Here is a 24549-nt window from a genome sequence, read left to right as displayed (position 1 = left end):
TACGGGGGCAACACTGAGGGTTGCGATCCGTAGCCGGACACGGAAAAAAGACAAAAAAAAAAAAAAGCAAATGTGAACCTCTGCCAACTTATACCAAGTCCTAAATGCTTCCAACATGTATTTCATGTAGTATAAGTGAATTACTAAAAAAAACTTTTATGGAAGAGAAAAAAAGTACGGTCCTTGATATGTGAAAAGTGTGCATATGAAAAATGCCATTTCAAAGTACTATGCTAGTAATGCAATTTAAGAACTGAAAGAGGCATTACCTATCTATTTCAAACCTTCCACAGAACCTTAGTATATAGAACTGATACAGGAAAAGCTGTTTTAACTGATGCAGAAAGTCCTTAACCACTGGGCTTGCTCCTGGGCCCTAGCCCTATCATATGTATTCAGGAGAGTTAAAATAAATAAATAAATATCTAATGCATCCAATCCCTGTATTTTACAAATGAGGAAATAATTATTCAGGGGGTTGGCTTATGAACGACAATTAACTAATCTTCCTCAGATTCAATTATGTAGTGGTCAGATCAGGCATATATACACTATATCTCTTTATTAGAAAGAAATGTGTCAATTATTGACCCCTTATTAAATGTAAATGTAAGCCAACCAAGCATTCCTGTATATCCAGCTACTTTCTTAATAACTGCAACTATAGTAGTAAACTATGGAAGTTTTATTTTAACTGTTGTTAAAGTGACAATGTTTTTTACTCTGTCATTTTCCCTAAAACTACACTGGAAGTAAGAATTTTTTTCATCCCTACAAAAATAACTAAAGATCCTTACCTAAACCGAAAGGATTGCTAACAGCAGAGCCAGATGTGGAGTTACTATTAGAAGTTGATGATGTGTTAACATTGCTTCCAGTAGTATTTGTTTGCTGAGCTGAATGATCCTGAGGCCTAAGGAAAATATTAAATCACAGTGTAAGCAGTGGAGCTAATTATTTTTAAAAGAACTTCTGAAATCCCGATACCCAGAAATAAAAGGTACACTCTCAGATCAAGTCAAATTTTTATAAAGTAGAAACAAAAAAACGTAAAGAAACATAGTAAAACCTTAAAAACATCCAAAATATACTACAATTGTCCCTCCTCTTTGAGTATAATGTACATAAATATTTTATCACTTTCAATCATATTGATTACATAAGACAGGGAGTTAGGTCACCTCCCAGAAAGTCAATCAAGTCTACGGCCATACCACCCTGAACGCGCCTGATCTAGTCAGAAAGTCAATCAATGCCCGGTCACACCCACAAAGCTTGGCTATATGAAGGGTCTTCAAAAAATTCATGAAGGATTCATATCTTGTAATTCAATTTTTCCACAAACTTTTTGAAGCACCTTCATATAAACAACATTTTATCTACTCCCTTAAGTTCGTGAGGGTTAGGGGTCAGTTTTACTCAGACCCTTGAAACTGTTAAAATAAAGAAATAAAGACACTTTACCCCCCAAAAAGCTGAGAAATCAATATGAGTAATAAGTGATTATTACTTAACATTATCTTTAAGTAAAAAAGTAGACTTTATTAGAGAACCCTCCCATCTGATACCAGTTAAGAGCTCTGAATCTCACACACTACTACTATTACTGATTCTAAGGCCCACATTTTTTCATTTTAACATCTCTGAAATCAGGATCCGTTTTATGACTGCTGACAACCAGGCATCCACTGTAGTGCCTGAACACATGTTCTCCGTAGGACTTGAACTAAGTGACTGAATACATTGTTGTACCATGCATGCTGAGTTTAATTACAAAATCACCCCATTAATTAACACTGAAAGAAGTTATTATGTAAACAGAAAAGCACAGAAACAAGAACAGGAGGAATAATTTTAGATCGGTAAAACAAATACTTGTTATTAGAAGAGCACAGTCTAAAAACCTGCAGAATGGGTGTCAACGGCTTGGAAGAAAATCCTGTAGTGATGTTTTAAAAAATGCTACAACCACCAACACACTAGACAGAACAGAGTGTATGGAAAAATATGGACACTGACAACTAAGTCAAAAGGCGATTCAGAAGAATCAGACTCAAGGTGACACAGTGTTTAGGAAGGCTTTAACCAATTTATTTCATTTATATTTTCTCTGTATGTATACAAAAGAATGATACAGGAAAATTCCATGTCCAAATAAGTTCAAAGGAGCTCTTTCACTAAGTATAAAATAAAAATTTTAAGTGACAAGAAAACATCAGTTGGCAGTAATCTTTCTTAATGATACACAAAATAAAGATTTCTCTTAAAAATTGATGTTGCCTTAGATTTCATGAAATATGGTTACTGATTCATGGTTTGCTGAGATGTTACTAATGATTTTGTCTAAGAATTTCCCTAAAATAAAAAGAACAGCTAAAAAGATTAATTTGCTTGTCCTATAATTCAAATAAATGATTTAGATATAATGACTAAGTACTGGAAACTTCTGAAATATTAAATGGTTACCTGACATAGTGTAATAAGTATTAATGCGAAATCCCACTGGTTTTTTAAAAACACTGTTATCAACAAAAAAGAAAGGAATTTTAATCCATTTAAATATTAATGACAGGGAAAGCCATTTAAAGCCAAGACTGGTTATTTTTGAAGAGAAATATAAACACTTACTCTTGGTTTAAAACTATGTCTTCAAAAACCATACCTGTTTTGTGTTTTGATGACAAGGTGAACAGTAAGTCCATCATGAATTCCATGCTGACTCAAAGTATCTTGATCTTTTAAAATTTTCCCAGCAAATATCAACACAAGTTGGTCAGTATGTGATTTGAAACGTTTAGAGATTTCTTCCTTGAACTAAAGAGGATAAAAATAAAATAAAATATGTATGCATTACACATGTTTGCATAGCACCACCCATTCTAGCTTTTAGAAGTATCTTAAAAACGCCCCTACCACAGATATTACAATTCAAACAATATAAAGATGCATCTTTATGTGTCAGTTATCTTGATCTTTTAGATTAGAAATGATACAACTTCATCTGTAACACAAAGGTCTTATTATAGGTGCACATATATCTTTCACTCAACCCTCTGCTAAGGCCTAACAATTCATTGCTTTACAGTATCTTTACTCTTTTAATAACAATGGGATCAAACTTAGTTCAAGCCACAAAATAGCTCTTACCAAATTTTTACAATAACCTGTTCCTCAGATTTCCATCTTCAGCCCTGTTCCTTTCTTTCTAGTGGAATACATACACAGTCAACCGCATATTCTCAGTCTATTATACTGGCTAAGTCTATCATACTGGCTACCCTTTCCACTTCTCTTATTCAACATTTATTGAGCAGTAGTACTGTGGAGAAGCAAAGATAAACAGCAAAGATCTTTCCTTGAAAGTGAGCAGTCCAATGACAGTGTACAGTCAAGTAAAGAGGAAGCCTGGAGTGCTGTTAGACAAGACTTTCCAGAAGTGAAAACTAAAGGAAGATTAGGAAGTAACCAGGAAAACCTGAAGAAAGGCTTTCCAGGGACCAGAATAACATGCAAAAACAAACAAGACAAAACAGCATCATAAAATAAAGAATAGCTCACCTAACCTATACTAGATCAGCATTTCTCAAATCTTTACTAAAATCACCAATATGCTTAGGCTTTACTCAACTGTCCAAATCAGAAAACCTCAAAGTGGGCCCAGGAATCTACACTAATAGACTGCCTCAGAAAGTCACAGTACTAATTCAGAAAAGAATCACATCTTATCACTCTGCCCCATTGTCCTACAGTAGTGGGTCTCAGTAGGTGACGTCACTACCACCAAAGGCAGTGTTCTGGAAATACAGATGCTCCTCGACTTACAATGGGCTACGTCCTGAGAAACTCATCTGGTTAGTTAAAAACACCAAGTGGATGGGCCGGCCCAGTGGCGCACTCGAGAGTGCGCCGCTTGGGAGCGCAGCGGCGCTCCCGCCGAGGGTTCGGATCCCATGTGGAGACCGGTTCCCGCTCACTGGCTGAGCGCAGTGCGGGTGCAACACTGAGGGTTGCAATCCCGTGACTGGTCAGTAAAAAAGACAAAAAAGGAAAAAAAAAAAATACCAAGTGGAAAGGCATTTAATACATCTAACCTACTGAACACTATAGCTTAACCAAGCCAGCCTTAAATGTACTCAGAACACTTTCAGTACAGCATTCAACAAATTACATGAGATATTTAAACTTTATTATAAAATAGGCTTTGTGTCAGATGATTTGGCCCAGTATCAGGAGGCAGTATAGCTAGCCTAAGAAAAGATCAAAATTTGAACTATGGTTTCTACTGAATAAATATCACTTTCACGCCACAGTAAAGTCGAAAAATATTAAGTTGAACCATAGTAAGCCAGGGACCATCTATATGCGGGGGCATTTTTTGGCTGCCACAATTAATGGAAAGACACATTAAATAATATAACATAGCTCAAAATGGAGGTAAAACTGCCACCTGGTCACCCACAGCCCGACTCCGGCCACCAGCGCCGCCACTGTGGGGAGGACAGCCATAATCCAAAGGAACCAGAGCAGCTGAGAAAACTGTTTACTGGTGGTCTGAGCTTTGAAACGACGGAGGATAGTTTAAGAGAACATTGTGAATAATGGGGCACACTCACAGACTGTGGTAATGAGAGACCTTCAAACAAAGCATTCCAGGGACTTTGGTTTTGTGACTTATTGCTGTTGAAAAGGTGGATGCAGCAATGTGTGCTCGACCTCACAAGGCTGATGGGCATGTGTTGGAACCAAAGAGAGCTGTTTCTAGAGAGGATTCTGTAAAGCGTGGTGACCATCTAAGAGTGAAGAAAATTTTTGTTGGTGGTATTACAGAAGATACAGGAGAATATAATTTAAGAGACTACTTTGAAAAGTATGGCAAGAGTGAAACCACAGAAGTTATGGAAGACAGGCAAGAGTGGAAAAAAGAGGATTTACTTTTGTAACTTTTGATGATGATACAGTTGATAAAATTGTTGTTCGGAAATACCACACTATTAATGGGCATAATTGTGAAGTGAAAAAAGCTCTTTCTAAACGACAGATGCAGTCTACTGGATCACAAAGAGGTTGTGGAGGTGGAGCTGGCAACTTTACAGGTCGTGAAGGAAATTTTAGAGGTGGTAGAAACTGGTGTAAGAGGAGGCTATGGTGGTGAAGGTGGTGGCAGCTCAGTTAGTTATGGAGGTGATGGCAGATATAATGAATCTGGAGGTAAGCGTGGCAACTATAGAGGTGGTCCTGATTATAGGAGTAGAGGGAGCTATGGTGGTGGTGGACCAGGATATGGAAACCAAGGTGGTGGATCTGGTGGTGGTGGAGGAGGATATATGATGGTTACAGTGAAGGAGGAAATTCTGGCGGTGGTAACTATAATGATTTTGGAAATTATATTGGACAACAGCAATCAAATTATGGACCCATGAAGAGCGGTAGTTTTGGCAGAAGAAGCTCAGGCAGTTCCTATGGTGGTGGTTATGGATCTGGTAGTGGAACTGGTGGATATGGTAGCAGAAGTTTCTAAAAGCAGCAGAAAGGGACTACAGTTCTTAGCAGGAAAGCAAGTGAGGAGCTGTCAGGAAAGCTGCAGGTTACTTTGAGACAGTCATCCCAAATGCATTAGAGGAACTGTAAAAATCTGCTACAGAAGGAACAATATCCACAGTTAGAAAAGTTACTGCAGCTTAAAACAGAAAACCCTTCTTGTTCAGGACTGTCATAGCCACAGTTTGCAAAAAGTGCAGCTATTGATTAATGCGATGTAGTGTCAATTAGATGTACATTCCTGAAGTCTTTTATCTGTTGTAGCTTTGTCTTTTTCTTTTCATTACATCAGGTATATTGCCCTATAAATTGTGGTAGTGGTACCAGGAATAAAAAATTAAGGAATTTTTAACTAACTAAATATGATGATATGATATGATATGATATGATATGATAGGATAGGATAAAAGTATGAGATTATAAAAATCCTGCAGGCATAGGGAAGGGGAGGTGCAAATAAAACAAGAGGGTATAGATAAAACAAGATAGGCCATATATCAATCACTGTTGAAAATTAAGTACGTGAAAGTTCATAACACTCTACTTTTGTGTATGAATAAAATTTTCCATAATCAAGTTGTAAAAATCAATGTAAACAACTGTTTTTTTTTAAATCTATTTGGGCTGGCCAGTTATGTCAGTTGGTTAGAGCGTATGGGTGCTGATTTAACACCAAGGTCCAGGGTTTGATCCCTGTAAAAGCCAGCCGCCAAAAAATAAATAAAAATTAAAAATTAAAAAAATCTATTTTACATTTATCAACTCAAATGCACATTGCTAAGGTCTTGAAAAGTGCAAAAAAAAAAAAAAGGTATAAAGACAACACAAAAATATACCACAGTAAATATTTTGGAGTTTTTTCATCTGAGCTTTCTTCCCCTATTTGAAATCATAATATCGATGAAGGAGATAATCAAAATGAGGCCGGTTTTCCAAAACTCACTGCTCTGGGATAAGTTCCATGAACTTGATTTCAACAACCTGTTCTTAATATAAACAATGTACATGGTTAGAACTGCTGATTTATTAATTAATGTATAACCTGCTCGTTCTGATTAAGCCACTTAGATATTATTAAGAACAGCTGAAGCAAGGAGCTTCTACTTCAGGTTGCACATAGCTGTTTTTCGTTCCCATGTTGTAATCAATAACTAATGATTGTGATTTTTGAGTTCCTTGAGAAATAAAGTACAACTCTACTTGAAGCTCTCCCCCTCCCTTTTCAAACTCCTTTATAAATAATGCCTTTCCTTGTAGTAGACTTCAAAGCACTTTCCAACTCTGTTGGCTTGTGTTTCTTGGGTAGATCCTCAAATTTGGCTTCCAATGAACCTTTATAAAATTATTTTTGCCTCGAGTCTTGATTTCAGTCCACAATATATAATCCTTTTATCTAAGATAAGCGATTTCCAAGTAACTAAAAAATAAAATCTCCCTAAAATGCCATTTGCATAATATTCAATATACAGATACGGGTCATAATTTAACCATCCTCTTATTATAAGACATCTCATTTTTCCCTTTGATAGCTATCAGAAATAATAATGTAATGAGCAGAAGAACACATGGCTTTCTGAAGATTAAATAAGAATAATGTAATGAGCAGAAGAACACATGGCTTTCTGAAGATTAAATAAGAATATATGTAAAAGTCAAGCATCTCACACATGGGTGGTCAATAAATGGTAGCTACTACTTTGTCAGCTCTCTTAATCCTCAACAACTTTAAGGAAGATGGCTTTTAATCCGATTTCAGACACAGAAAAGGAGGTTAAAGGTATCTCCCTATTCCTCCATAGTCACACAGCTAATAGCTGCTGGGTTGGGATTCAAACATAGATTTCAAGGACAAATCTACCCAGACTAACTATACTCTATTTCATACATAAAATGGGGTAAATCTAGATTTGTGTTTCTTAACCTTAAACTCAGAAATCCTCTTCAGAATCTTTGACATGCCTCATGTTATTCTGAAATAAATTATTTAATTATGTAACTTATAATTATATAGCATTTTATCATACTTTAGGATTTGAAGGTAAAATGCTAGATTGAAGACATGCATCTAACTTCTATATCTTTTCAAATCCCCACTAAAACAACAGAATTTTTTTAAAGCTTTATTGAGCTACAACTGACATACCATATAATTTGCCCACTTAAAGTGTACCATTCACTGGGTTTTGGTGTATTCATAGATATGTGCAATCATCACCACAGTCAATTTCAGAACATTTTCATTACCTCAAAAAGAAATCTATACCCTTTAGCTATTACCTCCCTATGCCCCCACATCACCTCCAGCCATAAGAAACCACTAATTTACTTTCTGTCTCTATAGAGTTGCCTATTCTGGATATCTCATATAAACACAATCATATAATAGGTGGTCTTTGTGACTGGCTTCTAACACTTGGCCTAACGTTTTCAAGGTTCATCCATGTTGTAGTTTCAAGATTCATCCATGTTGTAGCATGAATCAATACTTCATATCTTTCTGTGGCCAAACAGTATTTCATCTTATGGATATACCATGTTTTGTTTATCTATTTATCAGTTGATGGACGTCTGAGCTGTTTCTATCTTTTGGCAATTATGAGCAATGCTGCTGTAAACATCTGTATTCATGTACAAGTTTTTGTATGAACATATGTTTTCATTTCATTTCTACTGAGTATATACCTAGGAGTGAATTACTGGGTCATATGGTAACTCTAGGTTTATCTCTTTGAGGAACCACCAGTGTGTTATCCTAAGTGGCTGTACCATTTTATATTCCTATCAGCTATGTACGGGGGTTCTAATTACTCCACATCTTCACCAGCACTTGTTATTATCTGACTTTTATTAAAGCCTTCCTAATGGGTATGAAATGGTTTTGATTTGCATTCCGTGATAGCTAATGATGTTTACCATCTTTTTATGTGCTTACTGGCCATTTGTTATCTTCTTTAGGAAAATGTTTATCCAGATCCTTTGCCCATTTTTCAGCTGGGTTATTTGTCTTTTTATTATTTACTTGTAAAAATTCTTTATATATTACACATACAAATCTCTTATCAGATATATGATTTGCAAGAAGAATTTAAGGCAGAAAGACAATAGAACAAATGGAAAGTTGTCAATTGGAACAAAATTTTGAAGCTGGAAATCAGATGGACACATGATTAATGAGCTTAGCAGACCCAAGAGAACTGAATCCTAAGTTAGCAATGGAGAAAGCTAAAAGCTAATTCAATTTACTCTACAGAATACCTAGAAGACTCAATATTAGTACCACCAGAGGCTGAGGATGTGAGGAAAGTGGGTGAGGGGTGCTTACAGGCTAAAATAAGGAGAATTATTTAAAACTCTAAGAAGCAGACACATCCTCACTGCACGCTAAGCAGGCAACTGTCTGTCCCCAAACCCAACAAAAGCCTGGAGGACTTTTTTCCCCCCTCTCTGGAAAGGGAAGAGATAGTCTCCAGACTAAAAAACACCAAGTACATTGAAAGCAGGAGTATAGGACTAAAAACAGAAAATTAAGTAAACACAGATGGTGACCACCACCCCCATCCCAACATCTTTCCCCTAGCAAACAGAAAGCAGGCAGTAAGATTATAAGAATTAACCAGCCTAAAAAAAAAAGAACTTGAAGATATGGAGGTAAGTGTTTTCCTCAGTTACCTTACAAATCAACCAATTGCAGTGGTTCCCAACCGGGGTGAAAGACATTCCTTTATCCACCCCTGGAGGGTATTTGGCAATTTCTAGAGACATTTCTTGTTGCAACAGAGGTGGCACATCTGGTGGGACCACAGGCATCTGGTGGGTAGATCAGGGATGATGTAAATATCCTCCAATGCACCAGACAGCCCGAACAACAAAGAATTACCCAACTCAAAATGTCAATAGTGCCAAGAGTGAGGAAATCCTGCCCAGAGGTCCTCAGATAAGTAACATCAGGATTACTAGGTAATTTGTCAGAAATGCAGATTCTAAGGCCCCACCCCAGACCACTCAAATCAGAAACTCTGGGGATGGGATCTAGCAATCTATGTTTTTTTTTTTTCCTTTTTGTCTTTTTTCGTGACCGGCAACGTATCGCAACCCTCAGTGTCGCGCCCGTACCGGACCGGGATCGGCAACGGGATCGCAACCCTCGGTGTTGGGCCCGCACTTCACTCAGCCAGTGAGCGGCCGGTCTGTATGTGGGATCCGAACCCTTGGTGGGAGCGCCACCGCGCTCCCAAGCGGCGCACTGTAGCAGTGCGCCACCGGGCCGGCCCAGCAGCAATCTATGTTTTAACAAGCCTCTCAAGTAATTCTGATGCACACTAAAGTTTAAGAACCACTACCTGCCCTAGGTCTAACAATTTTTCCCCAAAAGATATTAAGAAATAAAGGAACATATTAAGAAGCATCAAAAGGACATACCCACTAAAATTAACAAAACAGGAAGAGGGGGACCCTCAACAACTAAATTGCTAGGGGGGAAATGCAGAGGAGAACCCATAGATGAAAATGAAACATTCTTCTAAAGCACACATTGGAAGACTCACCAAGATAGACCATTCTGGGTCACAAAACAAACCCTGGACATTTAAAATAATTCAGTCATTAAAGTATATTCTCTGACAATAGTTGCGTTACACTAGAAATCAATATCAGAAAAAATATCTAGAAAATCCCCAAACTAGACAAAACACTTCTAAATAACTCATGGGTCAAGAAGTCTTAAACAAAAACGAAGACACAAAATGTTAAAATCTGTGAGATGCAGCTTGTATTTGTCCATTTCTGTTGCTTATATCAAAATACCTGGAACTGGGTAATTTATAAGAAAATAAAATTCACTGCTCACAGTTTTAGAGGCTGGGATCCACAGTGCAGGGAACACATCCGGTGAGGGTCTTGATGGTGGAAACAGTGACCTGGGGTCTCACATGGCAGAAAATTGCAGAGCAGAGCAGAGAGTTAGTTCCTCATGTGCTCTCCCCGTAAAGCCCTCAGAACCATGCCCCTGACGACCATTATTAATCCACTCACTAAGGCATGGTCCTACAATCTAATCACCTCTTCAAGGCCCTGCCTTTCAATTGCCCTAATAGGATTTCCCACCCTCAACAGTTACAGTGGGGATTAAGCTTCTTATATATGAACCTTGGGGACACAATTCAATCAATCCACAGCACAGCTAAATCAATGCTTAGGGAAATATACAGTATTAAAGACATATTTAAGAAGAAAGGTCACAAATCAGTAGTCTAAGTTTCCACCTTTAGAAATTAGAAATAGTACAGCAAATTAACCCAAATAAAGAATTAAAATAAGAACAGAAATCAACAAAATAAAAACAGGAAAATTAGAAAAATCTTTAAATACATCAGTAAAATTGATAAACCTCTAGCTAGACTGACTAAGACATAAATTAACAAGATCAGACACAACAAGAGGGACTGACTACACATCCCAGACATTAAAAGGATAGGAAGGAAAACTACACACCACAAATATTGAAAAATTAGAAGAAATGAATCAATTCCTTGAAAGATGCAAACTACTAAAATTCATTCAACCTCTTCTGAAAATAGAAGAGGAAATACTTCTCAATTCATTTTATGACACCAATGTTACCAACACTAAAATCAGAATAGACAGTAAAAGAAAAATACAGACCAATATCCCTCATAAACACAGTCACAGAAATCCCCCATAGAATACTATCAAATCCGATCTAGCAATACAGAAACAAGAATAAAGTCTTAAATGACCAAACGGGATTTAACCTGAAAATGTGAGGCTAAGTCAACATTTGAAAAAAATCAATGTAATCCACTATGTTAACAAGCAAAACAAGAAGCAAACCCAATCATATCAATCAATGCTGAAAAAGCACTTGACAGCATTCATACACGTAAAAACTCTCTCAGCAATTAGAAATAAAAGGGAATTACATAAAGCACATCTACAAAAGTTAACATCATACTTAATGGTGAACCACTGGATGCCTTCCCTCTAAAATTAGAAACAAAGCAAAATGTCCATTCTTACCACTCCTATTCAACAACATATTGAAGGCTGTAGTCAATGCATTAAGGCAGGAAAAAGAAATAAAGGCATACTGATTGCAAAAGAAAAAAGAAACAAGAAATTTATCAGTCCCTTGAAATGTATGAACCCATTAAAATCTTTTAGAAGAAATGAGAAGACAACAACAGACTGGGAGAAAATACTTGCAAAAATGATAGACAAGGGATCTTCAACGTGTTCATAGAAAACATATATTATCAAAAAAAACTATGCATTAATTGCAAATTTTTTTTGCACCAAAATAAACTCATACTAACTTGTTATAATATATCTGAAAAGGATCTAGTTTGAGGAACTGAGAAGGATAAAATAGTTTGAAAAGAGCCCATATCAGAGCAACATGAATTCTGCTAAAATTGAAAACAGAACATCAAATTTATGGTGAAGCCTGGGTAGAAAAATAGTAAAATCACTGATGTTTTATGAAATGTTTATGGAGACAATGCTCCAAACAAATCAGCAGTTTACAAATGGATAACTTGTTTTAAAAAGAGATGAGACAATACTGGAGATGAAGCCTGTGACAACAGACCTTCCACATCAATTTGTGAGGAAAAAATTAATTTTGGTCACATCCTAATTGAAGAGTAGCTATGATTAACAGCAGAAACAAATAGCCAACACCACGGACATCTCAACTGATTCAACTTACACAATTCTGACTGAAAAACTACAGTTGAGCAAACTTTCTAGTTGATGGATGGCAAAACTGTTTCAGCCAGATCAACTGCAGAAAAGAGCAGCACTTTCAATGGAAATTTTAAACAAGTGAGATCAAGATCCTGAAGCATTTCTTCAAAGATTATAACAGAATATGAAACATGGCTTTACCAGTGTGATCCTGAAGAAAAAGCACAATCAAAGCCATGGTGGAAGTGGCACAATCAAAGCAAAAGTGGACAGACCAAGAGCAAATGTCATGGCAAGAGCTTATTAGGATGCTCAAGGTATTTTGCTTGTTGACTTTGTGGAGGGCCAGAAAATGATAACATCTACTTATTATGAGATTGTATGGAGAAAGTTAGCCAAACCTTTAGCATAAAAACACCCAGGAAAGCTTCCCCAGTGAATCCTTCTCCACCATGACAATGCTCCTGCTCATTTCTCTCAAATAAGGCCAATTTTGTTAGAGTTTCAATGGGAAATATTTAGGCATCCACTCTACAGTCCTGATTTGGCTCATCTGACTTAGTTTTTGTCTTCTAATCTTAAAAAATCTTTAAAGGGCACCCATTTTTCTTCAGTTAGTAATGTAAAAAAGACTGCATTGGCATGGTTAAATTCCTAGGACACTCAGTTCTTTGGGGCCGAACTAAATGGCTGGTTATCATCACTTACAAAAGCATCTTGAGTTTAATGGAGTTTATGTTAAGAAATAAAGTTTATGGGGCCGGCCTGGTGGTGCACTGGAGAGTGCGCCGCTTGGGAGCGCAGCGGCACTCCCGCTGAGGGTTCGGATCCCATGTGGAGACCGGTTCCCGCTCACTGGCTGAGCGCAGTGCGGGCGCAACACCGAGGGTTGCGATCCCGTTGCCGTCCCCTGTACAGGCGCGACACTGAGGGTTCTGATCCCATTACCGGTCAGTAAAAAAGACAAAAAGGAAAAAAAAAGTTTATTTAAATCATTTCGTATAACTTCGTATAATGTATGCTATACGAAGTTATTACGCTACACCCAATCTGGAAAATTTTCCAAGGTTATTTGAAGTTTATAAAAACAAGGGGGAAATTCATGAGAATGAATGTGAAGAGTGATAAGAGGATTCATATTTTTTAGTTTCTTTGTGCTCAATGCTCTTGTGAAATGACAGTGTTAGGCTCTGATTCTGTATCAGGGAACTAAATGGATCTCCTAGAAATGAAAAGGAACAACGTATGTGTAAGTATGGCAGACACACTACCAGGGAGAGAATAGAGGTCAGAGATTAGCAAAACAGAATTTTAAACTGATGTTGCTCAGGGAAAAGCACATTAATGCATGGAGATAAATTTATTTTTTGACTTTTCATTCATTCAGAAAACTTTTAGTAAGTGCCTGCAACATGCTAAGCACTATTCCAGAATTTAAGCATTTATATTCACATAAAGAGAATGCACTATAATAATAAAGGTCCCAAAAAGGAAAAAAAAAAAAAAAAAAAAACCCAACTTAAAAGTGGGCCAAAGTCCATAACAGGCACCTCACCAAAGAAGCCACACAGATAACAAATAAACATATGAAAAGATGCTCTCCATCATATGCCATCAGGGAAATGCAAATTAAAACAACAGTGAGATACCACAACACACCTACTAGTTGGCCAAAATCCATACTACTGACAAAATCAAAATGCTGGCTGCTGGCAAGGATGTGGAGCAACAGGAACTCTCATTCACTGCTGTTGGAAATGTAAATGGTACAGCAACTTTGGAAAACAGCTTGGCAGTTTCTTACAACTAAACATAGTCTTACCATAATATCCAGCAATTACTCCTTGGTATTTACCCAAATAAATTAAAAACTATGTCCACACAAAAACCAGAGCATGGATATTTACAGCAGCTTCATTCACAATTGCCAAAATGTGGAAGCAACCAAGATGTTCTTTAGTAGGAGAATGGATAAGTTGTGACATATCTGGACAATGAAATATTCAGCACTAAAAAGAAATGAGCTATCAAGCAATAAAAGGACATGGATGAACCTTAAAAGCATATTACTAAGTGAAAGAAGCCAATCTGAAGAGGCTACTGTGTGATTTCAACTGTATGACATTTTGTACAAGGCAAAGCTATGAAGACAGTAAAAGGATCAGTGGTTGCCAGGAGTCAGTGGGAACAGAGAGATAAACAGGAATAGTACATGTCATTACATGAGGGGTCTTCAAAAAGTTCATGGAAAGATTCACTATTATCTTTTAATTCAATTTTTCCAAAAACTTTTTCAAGTACTCACGTACATTTGTCAAAATCAAGAATGAACCCTGGGCTGGCCCGGTGGTGCACTCGGTAGAGTGCGGCGCTTGGGAGCGCAGCGGCGCTCCCGCCAAGGGTTTGGATCCCATATGGAGACCGGTCCACTCACTGGTTGAGCGCGGTGCGGGCGCAACACCGAGGGTTGCGATCCCGTCCGATCCCGTCCGTTGCCGGTTGCGGTACGGGCACGACACCGAGGGTTCCGATCCCGTTACCGGTCACAAAAAAAGACAAAAAGGAAAATAAAAAAAAGAATGAACCCTAATGTAAACTATGAACTTTGGGCAATAATGATGTATAACAAATGTACCACTTTGAGGCAGGATATTAACAGTGGAGGAATTTAGGAGGGAGGAATGGGGGGGGGGTTCATGGGAACTCTGTACTTTTCCTCTCAATTCTGTGAACCTAAAACTGCTGTAAGAAATAAAGCCTTTAAAAATGTAAAAAATTAAATTCACACTATTATACTAAAAAAAGAAACATTTTTGAGACAATGGAGAAATTTTGAACACTGAAAAGATAACTGATCAAATTAAGGAATTATTTATTGGTAAGGTAGGACAATGTATTGACTATGTCATTATCTTCTCTTATCTTTTAGATACATGTTGAAATACTATATAATGAAATGATATAATACATAAGAGATACTTCAAAATAACAGGGAAAGTGAAGAGTCCTTAAGGAAAAATAGTCCTGAAACAAGACTGACTATAAGCTTGTCAAAGTTGGATGAAGGCTATATGGGGGTTTAACTTTCTACTATGTCTCCTTTCTGTATGTTTGAAATTATCCATAATTAAAAATGAAGAAAAAAGTTAAGGGGTGGGAATAATTGGCAACCTAGAATTTTATATTCAGAAAAAACATTCCTGAAAATGAAATTGAAATACACACAAAATGGAGAGAATCTGTTAAAAACACACAAAAACGGAGAGAATTTGTTACCCAGCAGGCATATACTACAGAAATGTTGGTGTGCTCCTTGAGGCACAAGAAAATTATCTGAGATGACAGAATAAAAACTAATAAAAAAGATAAAATATATGAGTAAATCTAAATGAAAATTGATTTTATAAAGCATTAATTATGTCTCGTGTCATTTGCTAGGAAGGGAGGGAAGAAGGACGGGGGGATATAAATGGAGTTCGACTGTTCTAAGGTCCTTCCATTATCTGGAAAGAACTACAAGTACTTATTAATTTAGACATTTTATGAAATAAGCTGCATGTGGTAATCTCTAGGATAACTATTAAAAAAATAAAACTATGCATCTACCGATCTATAAAGGGGACAACTGGAATAATGCGAAATACTCAATCCAAAAGAAGTAAAGAAGAGAAAAAGAATACAAGGGTACTTCAAAAAAAGTTCATGGAAAAATAGAATTAAAAGATAGTATGAATCTTTCCGTCAATTTTTTAAAGACCTCACATAGCACAGGTAGGAAAAATAAAAGTCACACAGCACAATGGTAAATGTAAGCCAAATACATCAATGATTACATAACAGACTTTATGTTAAAAGATAAAGACTGAGAGACTAGATTTAAAAACCCAACTTCATGCTGCTTAAAAAGACACACCTAAACTTACAAAGGGAAAGAAAGACTGAAAGTAAAAAGAATGAGTAAGGATAGTCCATGCAAAAACTAACCAAAGAAAGCTAGTGAGGCTATTTTAATAGACAAGGCAGGCTTTAATAACAAAAGAAACTAGGACACTTCAACATTATAGTGTTCAATTCACAAAAAAAATTAAAAACCTTAAATCTACATATGTGTACATCATAATATAGCTTCAAAATATATAAAACAAAACTTAAATAGAACTACACAGAAAAAAAAGACAATTCCACAAGTATAGTAGATTTTAACACATTTATTTCAGTAAATGACATTTTAAAATGAACAAAAAAAAAAAAATCAGTGAGGATATAAAAGATGTGAACAACATAATAAATGACCCGTCTGGTATATATAGAACACTGCACCCAGAAACTACAGAATAAGCATTCCTTTTAAGTACACTTACAAAAGTAGACCATATGCTGAGCCATAAAGCAAGTCAACATTTTCAAAAAATTAAAATCTTACCAAATACGGGCCGGCCCGGTGGCGCACTGGATAGTGCGCCGCTTGGGAAGCGCGGCGGCGCTCCCGTCCGAGGGTTCGGATCCCACGTACAGACCGGCTCCCGCTCACTGGCTGAGCGAGGCGCGGGAGCAACGCCGAGGCTTGCGATCCCGTCGCCGGGCCCCGGTCCGGTACAGGGGCAACACTGAGGGTTGCGATCCGTTGCCGGACACGGAAAAAAGACAAAAAAAAAAAAAAAAAAAAATCTTACCAAATACGTACTATGACCACATGCAATTAAGTAGTAACAAAAAGATAACTAAAAACCAACAGTGTTGGTTCAACCGGAAAAGCTATCCTAAGTGGGACACAAAAAATATCAATTCATTAAAAAAGGCACAATATATCAAATTATCATTAACAGGGTAAAAAGATAAGCCACAAAGAGAAAAGACATGCAACACAAATAACCAATACAGCTCAAATCCAGACTTCATAAAGAATGTTAACAAATTAGCAAGACACACAATCCAACTGAAAAATAGTCAAGAGACTGAAACAGGAAGTTCACAAAAATGAAATCTAAATGGCCAATAAACATAGGAAAAGGTGCATATCAGGTAATTTAGAATTAAAACCACTGACATATCCACTGAATGGTTCAATTTAAGGCTGTTACAGAGTGCTGCAGAGGATGTGGAGCAACTGGATCCCACAAACACTGCAACTGGAAGTATAAATTAGTACATCTGGAAAAACATTTCACAGTGGAAGCTGAACATATGCTTATCCTATGACCCAACAATTCCACTATTTCTCCAACAAACTTACACATCCACCTAAAAACACATTTAAGGAAGTTCAAACGGGTATTACTTGTATTAGCCAAAAACTGAAAACAACCCAAATATCCCTCAACTGTAGAATAAATTGTGGTATATCCATTTAATACAGTATTACACTCAATGACAACGAACGAACTATAGCCATATGTCATCATGGATACCACAACATAGAGCAAAAGATGAGATAAACTTTGTGATTTCATTTACATATAGTTAAAAATGGGGGTGGGGAGTGTCAAAATCCATGGTGTCAAAAGTAGGAATACTGGTTACCTTTGGAGGTTTGTAAGGGATCACAAAGTGACTTCTTGGGAGTTGGTAATGTTCTACTTTCTTGACCTTTATGCTAATACATTTATGATGTATGCATTCTTCTGTGCTATACTTCAATAAAAATAGTTTTAAAAGTTAACTGTGAATGCCCTACATATAAGAAACAGGAAGTCAAAACATAGGTAGCCAACTTTCCTGAGCATTCCAATTTCAAGTGATTCACCAGCCAGAAAGCTAAAATATGTCCTGTCTTGGGCAGGTCATCTGAAAGGAACTGGAATGAAGAGACCTTTGTTTTAGGTAGTAGGCCAGACTGGATATAAGACATGAAAATGACAACAGAGAAAATCATCCAAGAGTAAGAGATGATCATCCATGAGCATGATATCTGGCAGAGACAGTTAAGACATGATATCCAAAACAGTCACAACCTCAAAACTTACAGAACAGCAGCGAACATACAGTTTATTTGAGCATTCTGTAATATTTAAGAGGTGGAGTCCTTCTAAAACCATAAGTTGTCAATGTCAGTATGTGATAATCAGGGCTTTCTGGATGGATACGGGCTTCACGACAGTGTCCTAGATGCAAAGGAGTAAGATCCTATACCACAGAGTTCAAAAATTACTTACGTTAATCATTTTATTACACAGCTGTACTGTGCCTGACACCACACACATGTTCTTATTCAAACAAAAATGAAGAGATTAACAATTTTATAAATTCAGTTGTATGCCATTACGTTTGAAATAGAAGTGAATAAATCTCAATTTTAATACCATACCAAACAGATACGATATTTTTCCAAATATACTGTATTTTAGAACATTTTAATCCAAATATGTTCAAGTTAAATAATATAATACAATCTAAATTGCATTTGTAGAAGGACCAAAAGTTTTGTACATTCTTCAAATATCCTAATTATCTATTCTGCTCCCTAAAAAAAGGGTAAAAAGAAATAGTTTCAGTTTACACTGGCTTCAAACTGTCTAGAAATTTTATCTCTAACATTTGAACGTAACTTCCATGTCTGTTTTATCTACCACACACTTTTACTGAACAACAGCAAGAAAATCAGAATCTAAGCAGTACCGACATGGAAAAACTTAATTAGCAAGCTTGGAAAATCTCAAAACTGCTTTAGACAGAGGCAGCCCACTGACACTATCCCTCTGCAAAAACACAAAACTTACTGCAACAAATTACACAAAATATTTTCATCTATCTAGGTAATAACCAGAACCATAAATGAAGAATTTTTGTAATTTCCATTAGACAGACTGCCATCTAGATGTACTTATTTTTGTCCTTTTGAGAGCATACCTCCTCTTCTACAGAAATTTATTTTTAATCTGAAGAAGAGACAAATTAAAAATCAAGAGTTGGAAAACCATATAAAATAGAATGCTGAAAGAAGATGAAATGCTGTCCTGAAATGAAAATACGTAAGATTTACTATATCAACTTTTATAATGCCAATCTCAGCTGTTCAGGGCCCACTTTGCTTACTCACTGTTCTTGATGGGGGTGGGGGGAATGAGACATACACGTAGATGAAAGAGCAGAGAATGAAAATGTTTTCATATTAAGAAAATGTTTTTGAGACATGCAACCCTGAATTCCTATCTTGGTTTTTGCTGCTTTCTAGTTGTGTGACCTGGGGGATGTTACCTGTCTCTAAGCCTTCGTTTCTTTATCAGTAAAATGGAGACGATATTTATTATATAGGGCTGATGGAAGAATTAAGAGATTTAACTGCCTGGGCACAGTACTCACACTCACACACTCAAATACTGCTAATCTAATTATGTATAGATAAACTCTGAATTATAACACCTTAAAAATGGAGTTAATCTGACTTTTAGCTGAAATACTGTCATCCTTTACAAATATCTCTCAATCCAAACTAGCCTTTAAAAAGCAAGTCTCTATCCCTCCCTATTAAATATCCTCAGAAAAAAATAGAAAAATCTTACAATCAAAAAAGTAAAATTTATTTAAACTCGTAAGAAAAAACACATTAACTTCACTTTCTGCAGAACCACATATTAACAGCATTTAGCAAAAGTTTTCTAAATATTTTTCTAATATACAGCATTCAAACAGGTTGCTGTTTCAGTATTTTAAGCCACAGGTCCTTCAAGAGTCTCTATTTTTGAATTAGGTCCTTGCTATTATTACCTAGAAGAAGTCCATGCTCAATAAATCATCCACATGCAATAGTTCCGTCAGTTATCACTCTCCAAATATCTGATGTTTAACTTTAGCCTTAAAGTTAGTAGCCTTGGTAAAAATATAAACATTATAAGAAGACATCAAGCATGAGAAACTACACTGAATAAATAGTTACATGGAAAAGGGGTACCTTATAAAACTGAAAATTGCCACAGATGTTAATTGCATTATCTATAAAGTGTATTTTTTAAATGACTCTCTATAATCTAAATCTGACAAAGAATAACAAACTAAATGTTTCACTATTCACATGCTAGGATACTCTTCAAGCTTCCTTCTATTGCAAAAACTCAAAACTCAAACGAACAAAAAGGAGCAGAAGGAAAGAAACCAACACAAGTAAAGCATATAAATTCTGAGCCAGGTACTTTATGCATATTATCTCATGAAATCCTCCAAGCAGTGTAGTGAAGCAGATATTACATCACATGTTAAAAATGTAGCCAATGAAACTCAGATGAGTTGAGCTCCTTGACCAAAATCAGATTTCTTCAATTCCAAGATTCATGCTCTCTCCAAAATGCAGACCATATTTCAATATACTTCATCAGTAACCAACATGCCAACACACCTTTTTTCTCTTTTCTCAAAATGTTAATAAACAAAACAACAAAACATACAAATAATAAATAACAGTGGAATGAGTTATTTCTACATGGAAAGACTGCCAAGATAACGCAAGTAAAAGGAGAGTAAAGGTTAAGTGTGGGTAGTAATCCCATTTGTTTTATGGGAATAAAAAGAAAACTACATGTGGCTACACAGATAAAAACCTTTCTGGACAGAATCTCCAAAAGGAAAAAAATTAACTTTATCTTTTTTTTCTGAATAAGCCCCTTTATATTTCATACTTTTCTACATCATTTGGATTTCCTAATCTTAAAGTAATTAATTAAATAATCACATAAACATATAATCTTAAATTGTGATGAATTGTGACAAAAAAAGAATGCTGTGAGAAAATACAAAAGGGGATCCCAATCTAGTCTGGACAATCACAGTTACTACCTCGATAGACTGACCTTTGCACTGAAAGTTAAAGCATGAGCAGGAGTCGGCAAAGAGTAGGAGGTATTCCAGACAGTAAGAACAAATTGTACAAAAGTCCTGAGGCAGGAAAAAAATGTAGTAACGGTTCAAGGAACTAGAAAGCCAACGTGGCAAACCAAGTGAGCAAGGAAGGCACGAGCAGAGAATGGAGACGTAAGCAGGAACCATATTCACACACAGGGGCCTCATGGCCATGTCACACATCCTAAGATCAATGGGGAGCCACTAGTTTTACGCAGAGTGACATTTTTCAGAGATTAATCTGGGAATGAATGGGGGGGGTGCAGGGCGGAGTTACAGAAAAATGGGGAGATTGACCAGTATGCTACTATAGTTTCTAGGCAAGAGGCAATGGAAAGAGTGGAGTCAATCCTCAATCTTTTGAGTACTGCCTTAATCTATTAAATACTTCATTACAGCAATTTTTGGTCTCAGGACACTTCAAATTAGCAACCCCCAAAAGTTTTGTTTATGTAGATTATATCTATTGATATTTATTGTATTAGAAATTAAAATTGAAAAATCTTTAAAAACGTTAATTCATTTAAAAACAATAAACCTATTACATGTTAATATAAATAACATTCTTATAAAAAAAAACTATATTTCCCTTGTGAGAATAACATTGTTTTAAATTTTTGAAAATCACTGTAGGCTCATAATAGAAGACAGCTGGATTTTCATATCTGTTGCCATATTCCAAAGCTTAAAGCCTCTGGCAAAGCACAGTGCTCATTTTTGAGATAATTAAACTGAAAAACACAAATAATCTCAGAATTACTATGAAAATAGTTTTGATCTCATGGTCCTCCTACAAGGATATTGAGGTCCCCCAGATCACATTGAGAACAAATGCTCCAGGAGTGAAAAGCAACTGATCATGATGAGACATCGCTTCACAGCCACTAGGAGGGCTGTGATCAAAACGGCAGACAACAAGTGTTACTGAGAATATGGTAACTGGAATCCCCATGCATTGCTGGTGGGAATGTAAAATGGTACAAAGATTTTGGAAATTTGGTAGTTCCTCAGAAAGTTAAACACAGAGCTACCATATGATCCAGCAATTCCACTCCTAGGCATACACCCAAGAAAAATGAAGAAAACATATGTCCACACAAAAACTTACACATTAGTGTTCAGAGAGGCATTACTTATAACAGCCAAAAAAGTAGAAACCCAAATGTCCACCACATGATGGAGAAATAAAATGTGGTATATATCCACACAATTGAATGTTATTTAGCAACAGAAAGGAAGGATGTACTGCTATACTACATACATGAAAAACATTATGCTAAGTAAAAGAAGTCAGTCACAAAAGACCACTTGATTTCTTTTATAACAAATGTCCAGAATAGGCAAATCTACAGACAAAAAATAGATCAGTAAGTGCCTAGGGCTGGGGGACATACACATAGTGCAGTCTATATTCTAACTACCCTTAAGTAGAAACTTAAACATTACTCAATTTATTCTGAGTAACCCATGAAAAATTTCACTTTAATTGAGAAAAAGGTTAACTTTATCAACCTTGAACAGGTGACATTTACTAAATGCCAACTGTACATGGCACTGTACACGTTTCTGCCTGTTATTTATATACAAACAGAAACCAAGGGGAAAAGTAGGAAAATGAATTACTACCTTACAATTACAATTTACCCAGGTTTAACATAATTTCATCCAATCAATTACAGCATTAGGACATATTTATATTAATACAATTTTAATATGATGTGTTAAAGAACCTACATTGTATAGAAAGACTTACTGTAAAAGATTTTAAATTACAGAAAATGAAATTTGCCTGATAGAAAGGATAAACATTCAATACTACCCTTCAGAGATCTTTTGCTTACCCTTTTCCCTCCAAGATTAGATAAGAATTTTCAGGACCAGATATTTCCCAACTTCTTTATAAACATTTTTAGTGAAATCCTGATGTCATTAAGTATTTTCAAGTAAGTTTTAATCTGTAGTAAATAGTTTAAATCTATCAAACCTTTTAAGAAAAATTTAGATTACAAAAATGGCAGCTCTTTTCTTGTGCATCAAGTAGAATTTTACAAACGGGTCCTCTGAAAACTGCTTTTCTTATTCTTGCACATTTTCCTGTATGTGCTTCCCTTAACAAAGCCTCCAGATAGTTCACTTGTCTTTAGGTTCTTGGAGCAGTGGTGAGCTCTAATTGTTACCATGCTTTCTCCTTCAAAAGAAAGCAATGATCAAAAACAAAAAAAAATTAACAGACATCAGAAACACTTACTTCAGAAACACTTTAACTGTATCTATAAAAAATTCACTTTGGTTACAGTGGTGTAAAATTAAAACTTCCATCAAATTTAGAATTTTAAGCTCACCATCACAAAAAATAAAAAATATACTCACAGATACATCATCATAAACTGACCTAAATGAATTTTTCTATTTATCAAGGTTGACTATTTTTTATCGTTTGCTGTAAAATGCTGAAAGCAGACAGGATGGTGGAGGCCTAAACTTGGAATCACAGAAAGAATTGACCTAAAGGCTTAAAAACTTAATGTGGCTACACACCCTCTAAAACAGCTAAAATTAAAAAGACTGACGATGTCAAATGTCAGTAGGGATGTGGAGCAACAGGAACTCCCATACACCGGTAGGATTGTAAAATGGTGTAAGCATTTTTTTTAAATGTAGTTTTTAAAAACTAAACATGCAGCTGCCCTATGACCTAGTCGTTCCACTTATAAGTATTCAGCCATGAGAGAGAAAAGAATTCATCCACAAACTGTTCATAGTAACTAACTGGAAACAGCCCAGATGATCCTCAACAGTGAATACATAAATTATGGTATATTCATACAGTGAAAAACTACACAGCAACCAAAAGAAAGGAACTCCTGATGTGCACAACAAAGATGAATCTCAAGAACATCAATGCTGAGTGAAAATAAAGCCTTACCCAAAGAGTACATACTATATGATCTCATTTATGCGAGGTTCTAAACAGGCAAATCTAATCTATGATGTGAGGGAAAGTGAGTGACTGGACTGACTGAGAAAAGGCAAGAGAAAACTTCCCGGTCAATTATAATGTTCTACATCTTAATAAGGGCTTGGGTTACAAAGTGTAAGTATTTGTAAAAACTCATGGAATGCCAACCATGTGCATTTCACTGCATGTCAAATTTACCTTAAAAAAAAAAAGTTTAAAAAATTGAACTGAAGTTAATGACATGCGCATTACTGAAGTGCCTTTTAAGAATGACATGTACTGATATTGGCAACTTACTTTGAAATGCATCCAAAAAATAAGATGGACTTAGATTATACAATAGTGCAAATACAGGAAAACGCTAAATGTAGTGACAGACATATGGATGTTCACTGTATAATTCTTTCAACTTTTCTGTATGTTGGGAAATATAAAAATGTTAAGGAATTTTTTTATAAGAGTATTGGGAGGCAAAAAAAAAAAAAAAAAAAAAAAAAATGATTCACTTGGAAAAACTT

General features: G+C 36.0%; 1 protein-coding gene across 1 annotated transcript in view; it reads right to left on the bottom strand.

Moving 5' to 3' along the window:
* UBQLN1 (ubiquilin 1) overlaps positions 1 to 24549 on the bottom strand; it is a gene marked incomplete at its 5' end in the record, with an annotated part of 46100 nt that overhangs the window by 18589 nt on the left and 2962 nt on the right. Inside the window, 2 exons of the mRNA XM_008569057.1 lie at positions 798 to 913; positions 2663 to 2814. Coding sequence (XP_008567279.1) covers positions 798 to 913; positions 2663 to 2814 — 268 coding nt within the window. The remainder of the gene's footprint in view (positions 1 to 797; positions 914 to 2662; positions 2815 to 24549) is intronic.

This window comes from Galeopterus variegatus, unplaced genomic scaffold (assembly GCF_000696425.1).
Source record: "Galeopterus variegatus unplaced genomic scaffold, G_variegatus-3.0.2 Scaffold460, whole genome shotgun sequence".
Classification (NCBI taxonomy): Eukaryota; Metazoa; Chordata; class Mammalia; order Dermoptera; family Cynocephalidae; genus Galeopterus; species Galeopterus variegatus.
Note: the sequence above shows the minus strand (reverse complement) of the source record. Positions and strands in the feature narration are given on the sequence as shown.